Here is a 7,526-nt window from a genome sequence, read left to right as displayed (position 1 = left end):
TATACCATAACTAAAAGTGTCAAACTTTCTAATTTAGTTAATTTTTCTATTAAAAGTAGTAATATATACTAATATTGGACTTCTAGTTATTTCGCACCTATGTTTTTCTTCAAAAGAAAAAAACTTTTAATAAATCGTGTACTCTCTTTATCCCAATTTATGTAATATTTACTTTTTTAAATTTACACTTTTAATTTTGATCATACATTTTGACATAAAAAATTTCAGTTTTTAAAAATATTTTAGTTAAAAACTACGTCAAAAGCACTGTAAGTCACAATAATTAATAATTTAAAATATTTAAAAATATATATATATAAAAATTTATGATAAAAAAAAATAATTTATTTGACTCTCGGAATATGAATAACTTCAAATTAATTGGGAAGGAGGGGCCGAGGGGTACTATTTTTCTTTTCTTATTTTAATTAAGTCTTACATTAAAAAAATATCTGAGACTTGAGGAAAACGCGTAAGTGGACAGTGGTATCTGAAAAGCCAGACGACATTCAAAGTCGTTATTCAAACTTCAACACTCATAATCCAATTTTTCCTTACATTTTTTAATTCTACACTACGCCATACAAAACTCATAATCCAAGACCCAAATCACTCACATTTATTTCCTTCTTTTTTCTCCTTTATTTTTCCTCTCCTCATTCCCCTATACGAATTGTTCCTCATTTTCCTATTTCATTTCTTGAGTTCTAACCCAACTCATTTTTCTGGATTCCTGAGGATTTTTCATTCAGATAAAAAAACTATTTTAAAGAAATTTTTAGCAGTATTAGTGATGACAAAATTCATTCTTTTTATTTTGTTGTTTATATTCTTGTTTTCCTCTGGTTTTGTTGCCTGTGGAGGATTTTACAGTTTCCAAAAGCTGAATTCTAGTGTTTCAGGTATTGAATTCCCTAACCATCCAAGCTTTAATGCTGTTTCTTCTTCAGCTGACTCAGATTGCAATTATGGAGTTTCTCAAAAATCAACCACTCATTCAATAGATGGAGAAGATGAAGAAGTTTCCATTTTTGGAAACCCAAAAAAAGAAGCTGTAAAGTTTCAGTTAAGGCACAGATCAGCTGGTAAAAAAACTGAGGCTAAAGATTCAGTCTTTGAGTCAAGAGCAAGGGATTTAAGCAGAATTCAAACATTGCATACAAGAATTGTAGAGAAGAAAAATCAGAATTACAATTCGAGACTTGCAAAAAATGATAAAAAACATAAGCCTGTGATTGCTCCGGCAGCAGCCTCGCCGGAATCTTATGAACTTTCCGGCAAACTAATGGCAACTTTGGAGTCAGGTGTAAGCCTTGGCTCTGGAGAGTATTTTATGGATGTCTTTGTTGGTACACCACCTAAGCATTTTTCTTTAATTCTTGATACTGGTAGTGATCTTAATTGGATTCAATGTGTTCCTTGCTTTGATTGTTTTGAACAAAATGGACCCCATTATAATCCTAAAGACTCTACTTCCTTTAGAAATATAAGTTGTCATGATCCTAGGTGTAAATTTGTTACATCCCCTGATCCTCCTCAGCTTTGTAAATCTGAGAATCAAACTTGTCCTTATTACTATTGGTATGGTGATAGTTCTAATACTACTGGCGATTTCGCGCTTGAAACGTTTACTGTTAACCTCACGACGATGAGTGGGAGTGAATTTAGGGAAGTGGAAAATGTGATGTTTGGTTGTGGTCATTGGAATAGAGGATTATTTCATGGTGCTGCTGGTTTGTTAGGATTAGGGAGAGGGCCGCTTTCGTTTGCTTCTCAGCTTCAATCTTTATATGGTCATTCGTTTTCGTATTGTCTTGTTGATAGGAATAGTAATTCTAGTGTTAGTAGTAAACTGATTTTTGGTGAAGATAAGGATGTTTTGAAACATCCACAGTTGAATTTTACTTCATTAGTTGGAGGCAAAGAAGTGGAAACTTTCTACTATGTGCAGATAAAATCTGTCATAGTTGGAGGAGAGGTGCTGAATATACCCGAGGAGACGTGGAATTTGTCTCCAGAAGGTCTTGGTGGTGCAATCATTGATTCAGGTACCACATTGAGTTATTTCGCGGATCCTGCTCATGAGATTATAAAAGAGGCATTTGTCAATAAGGTTAAGGGCTATCCTGTTGTACAAGACTTTCCTATTCTGAATCCATGCTACAATGTGTCTGGTGTGAAGAACATGGAATTTCCCTCGTTTGGAATCGTGTTTGGTGATGGAGCTGTCTGGAATTTTCCAGTAGAAAACTACTTCATCAAACTCGAACCAGAAGATATCGTTTGTTTGGCTGTTTTAGGGACTCCTCAATCTGCTTTGTCGATAATTGGAAACTATCAACAGCAGAATTTTCACATCTTGTATGACACCAAGAGGTCCAGACTGGGATATGCACCAACAAAATGTGCTGATTCTTGAAATTTTATGTACAGTATTCTTGGGGTGGAAGTTGGGAAAATTGTGTTCATTATTTCCTGAACTTATAACAGTTCATATACATTGTAGGTTATACATTAATTTTTTCCCCTTAGTTGTTTTTTAACTGTAGATGATTTTATGTTGCTTGACAGAAACTGTCAACTATGTAAGAAAATTGTAATAGGAGGTTTTCTCACATTATGAAAGTATGAATCATTGCTTTTTAAAGTTCGGTTCATTCTTAATCTTCTCTGTACATTGCTTCTAACAATATTTCTGGTTGCAGTGTCTTAATCCACGAAAGAAAACCTTGCGTAACTGATAAAGTTGTTGCCGTGTGACTAGGAGGTCACATGTTTGAGCCTAGGAAACAATCTTTTGTGGAAATGCAGGGTAGACTGCGTACAATAAACTCTTATGGTCCGGCCCTTCCCCGAACCCCGCACATAGCGAGAGCTTAATGCACCGGGCTGGTAACTAGTAAAGTTGTTGCCATGCGACCAGGAGGTCACGGGTTTGAGCCGTGGAAATAACATCTTGCAGAAAATGCAGGGTGGACTACATATAATAGATTTTTGTGGTCTGATTCTTCCTCGGACCCCGCGCATAGCGAGAGCTCAGTGCACCGGACTGCCCTTTAGTGTTTTCATCCATATGCACTATGATTTGAAATCAAGAAATTTAATTTAACCATGTATTTTGACATTCAATCTCCTCAACCATACAGAGTGAATAATCATGTGAAACACATCATATCTCTTTGGTGGATCATTTATGACAAAATGCCTTTGCACTTGTCTCACTCCCTCTACCATTTTTTCATATCTTTCCTCAGAAACTCCTACTAAAATATTTTTCAAGTTTGGCAATTCACTTACTGAAACTTGAATTGAGAACTTGTCCCAATCAAGAACATCACTAAAGGGCAGCACATAATTTTTTGAGATCAAAACTGGAACACAGTTTGCATATATAGCCTCCACAATTCTTGGACTTGCCACTTCATAACCACTCGGACATAGGCAAAATTTGCTACTCTTCATCATTTCATCATAAGATAATTCTGGTGGAATTTTGCTATATACTCTTATATCCTCATCTTTTTCCTCCCAGTGTTGGAAAAGTATAGGCCGAATTCCCGTGTGATCGTCCTGCAAAGAACCCTAAGATTGTCTTGTTTGACTTGGGCAATGCTTCAACATGTCCATTAATGTTTCCTGTTAGAAGATTAATCTCTGGAAGTGGTACATCTTTTCTTGGATTAAAGAACTCAGATGTATTTGCATTGCATAATACTCGAATCGAAGTGAAATACATTTGATGCACGTACCATGTAGCTCGAGGCCCCTACAAATGTACAAAAGTATAATGTTACACGTATCTCTATGTAGTCAGGCCTATCTGTAACATACACTATCCACTATAACGGTCAAGTTTTATTTGGAACTGATTTTTTTATCATGTCATGTTATATCATACGTTGTCTATAACAATATTTTGCTATAGCGGCCAAAAAAGATTGTCCGGACAAAATGACGTCATTATAGAGAGGTTTGACTGTATAAAGTTTTCAAATTCAATAATGTACTTACCCAATCATGACATGAAAGCATAAAATGATCAACTCCGAGGCTTCTATTCCAGTATGGGTATTTCGTCGATACAGTACGAACATAATCACGAACAATGCGTTCCAAGACGGCCTTATCGCGAATGATTGGATCAAACAGGTGCTCAAGGATCATAACAACACTAAAGGGAAGGAAATAGACATGAGCTTTTTCAGGATTAAGAGTACGAAAATGGTTGTTTGCTTCCATTAGGTTAATAAACATGCCTTCCATTGAGTATATGTTCTTGCAAGGACCATAGTGAAATAGAGGAGGTTCTCCTTCTTCGTCCACAAATATCTTGAATAGTTTCTCCATTAGCAAATAACTCCTGCATTACTTGGGCAGAAGCTAGAAATTTTGAGTAAACAGTGATGAACATACTGGCTGAAAATGTAACCAGTGAATCCGACTGGTTATTGATGTAAAGATTCCAAAATGAATAGAATACAATGTGTTCTGGGCCAACACATTGGACTCTCATGCATTAAAGGAGGGGCAAGTGCACATATAGTCATTCTCAGGGATTCTATTTAGAGATTAGCCAATACTTATTTTGTCATGAAATTTTAAAATAAAAATCTTAAGTTTAGGACAATTCAGGACATTTTTGTCATGAAAAACTGAAATTCATGATGCACTGACTAATTCTTAAATAGCAGCCCTTTAGAGTGGCTACTTGGTGTCATTTCTACTAGGGGTGTACATGGACCGGGTTAGTTAGAATTTTATCAAAACCAAACCAACCCAATTATATCGGTTTGGATTTGTTCGGTTTTGTCGGATTTTTCGGATTTTTTTGTTACATGAATATTATTTCAATATTGCATTATTAAAGTTATAGATAAAATTTTGATAAGTGAATAAATATTTACTAAATTTTTTTAAAAAAAATAACAAACATATGATCAAGTGATCTTATGGGAGAAGTTTTTTAGTTACACATAATAGTTTATTTTCTTAGTCGTCTACCAATATTTTTGGTTGATGTACGCTTTCAGGGTTAACCAAATTTAATAATTAAACATAAAAATCAATATGATACCTAAATAATGATATGTTCTATGTAATTTTAGATTATCGAAATACCACTTCAAATTCGAAAAATATATAATAAATCTTGACATATGAATATGAAAGAACAAAGAGATGATTGACGCATTTCAATAACACATAATAAGAAAGTGATACAATCTATTATTTAAAGTAAATAAAAATGAATGCACTTTATAGTTCTATTAAATATTATATCCCATGAGAGGATCTCAAATATTTCTAGATATTCTTAAATAAAATTCTATATAAAGTCTTAAAATTATATAAAAAAATTTATATATTTATATGTCGGTTTGGTTCGGATACCAAACCAAATCAAACCAAACCTAGTCGGGTTTTTTGATCGGTTTGATTTGACTTTTTGGTTTTGTACGATTTTCCGGTTCGATTTGTACACCCCTAATTTCTACAATAAAGGAAGGTCTCTTTGCTGAGCATATGCCCAACATGTGTATGGCCTGTTCAAATAAAATCTAGTCTTCTATCATGAGTCCATCTTAAATGAGCAAAACAGAAGGTCTGATCCAAAACAGTTGGAGATAGAAGCCTTAAAAATTATCGGAAATGAAACTTCTTTTTTTTTTTTTTGGTAAATAATAACTTTCATTACCAAGTAATAATATTTACAGCTCAAGAGAAAAACAAAACTAAGAACCAGAACTAAGTCTAGACATAGTCCCAGACTACAATTTCCCTATCTCACCATCTACGCCAACAAGTTACTTCTAATTGACATTACATCAGTACTCTCTCATGCTTAAGGGTAGAAATTTAGGCTATCTAGTTTCCTTGACAAATGTGGCTTCATGGTCCCTCGTTGAAATATTTCCTGTATTATCTGTCTGATAATGCAGCGGTTGCCTCGCCTTTTGTTCTGAAATAATATTTGATTCCTCTCCTGCCAAATGAAATAAACACAGCATGCAAGTGTAGGTGACTGCCCAAGCTACCCCATCATGCCATCCCATTGGTTGTCTGATTATTCTCTGCCATTGTAGCAGTTGGTGCCATATCTTCGCAGATATTACACACTGAAAAAATAAATGCAGCACACTTTCATTCTCTACATTACACAAATGACATGTTGAGTTTGTGGTGATACCCCATTGCATCAACCTGTCCCTAGTATATAACCTTTCATGAGCAACTAGCGTTAGAATGAATATCCATTTTGGTGCACCATAATTATTGCAAACCAGTTTCTTCCAAGCTAATTTAGGGAAGTCCCCCCTTAGCTTCTTGTAGTAGTCTTTGATGGAGAACTGCTGTATATTGATCAAATCTTGCATGCCCATCCCAGCTTGAATCACATACTTACTAGCTTTCACTATTTTCTGTAGCAACCATGACGCCTGATTACACCTAGCTTCCCAGATTGGAATGTTTGCACCATAGTAAGCATGAACTCAGCGCACCCATAATCTGTCTTTCTTCTTGCATAGGTTCCATAATTGTTTGCAAATGGAAGCTTTGTTCCATATTTCTACATCAACAAAGTTTACTGCCCCCCCTGTCATGGGATAACACAAAGTTTTCCAAGCAAGAAGTGCTTTGTTAGAACTTCTTGTATCTCCCATCCATAAGAATATTCGACATGTTGTCACTATCAAGTTGATTATCCTCTTTGGCAAAACAAAAACCTGCGACCAATATGTTTGAATACCAAACAAGACACTCTTAATTAGCATTACTCTTCCAGCATAGGAGAGAAACTTACTGGTCCAGCTTGTGATTTTACCCAATATCTTATCTATCAATGGCTGACATTGTGCAATAGATAGCCTCTTAGAGCTTAGGGGCACCCCCAGGTATCTGAATGGAAGCTCCCCTTTTGAAAATCCTAGTATAGCTAATATCTGTTGTTGAAACACTAGATTAACTCCCCCAAAGTATACCGAGCTCTTTGTAAGATTGGCAGTAAGTCCAGATACCCGTGAAAATTCCCGAAAACTGTTGAATAGTAGTTGCACTGAAGTCTTATCACCCTTGCAAAATAGAAGTAGGTCATCAGCAAATCCAAGCTGAGTGATCCTAAGTTTAGCACACTTAGGGTGGAACTTGAATGCCGAATTTTTTATCATATTTTTTAGTAGTCTGCTCAAGTACTCCATCACAAGCACAAAAAAATAGGGGGACATTGGATCCCCCTGTCTAAGCCCCCTCTTTGCTGCAAAAGGTCTACTTGGTTTGCCATTAATGTTGATTGAGTAGGACACTGTTTTCAAACAGGTCATGATTCAGCTCACAAACTTTGTTGGAAAGTGCAAACCTTGTAGTACCTTTTCAATAAATACCCACTCTACAGAGTCATATGCCTTCTGCATATCAATTTTGAGCATGCATCTGGGAGATATCCCTTTCCTACCATAATATTTGACAAGTTCATGTCCCAAGATGATATTGTCTGTAATAACTCTACCCGGCACGAATGCAGATTGACT

The 7,526-nt window shown here is 35.5% G+C and overlaps 1 protein-coding gene across 1 annotated transcript; it reads left to right on the top strand.

Annotated features, from left to right (window-relative positions):
* Positions 1-533: 533 nt before the first annotated feature.
* On the top strand, positions 534-2,647 carry LOC107830062 (aspartyl protease family protein 2-like). Its single transcript, XM_016657548.2, has one exon. It carries the CDS (start codon positions 794-796, stop codon positions 2,417-2,419), a length of 1,626 nt encoding a protein of 541 aa, XP_016513034.1. The 5' UTR covers positions 534-793; the 3' UTR covers positions 2,420-2,647.
* The last annotated feature ends 4,879 nt before the right edge of the window (positions 2,648-7,526 follow it).

The sequence above is a fragment of the Nicotiana tabacum genome, chromosome 2, assembly GCF_000715075.1.
Source record: "Nicotiana tabacum cultivar K326 chromosome 2, ASM71507v2, whole genome shotgun sequence".
Classification (NCBI taxonomy): domain Eukaryota; kingdom Viridiplantae; phylum Streptophyta; class Magnoliopsida; order Solanales; family Solanaceae; genus Nicotiana; species Nicotiana tabacum.
Note: the sequence above shows the minus strand (reverse complement) of the source record. Positions and strands in the feature narration are given on the sequence as shown.

Excerpts from the sequence above, each read along its gene's own strand:
- LOC107830062 (XM_016657548.2), top strand. The coding sequence starts at position 794 with ATGACAAAATTCATTCTTTTTATTTTGTTGTTTATATTCTTGTTTTCC.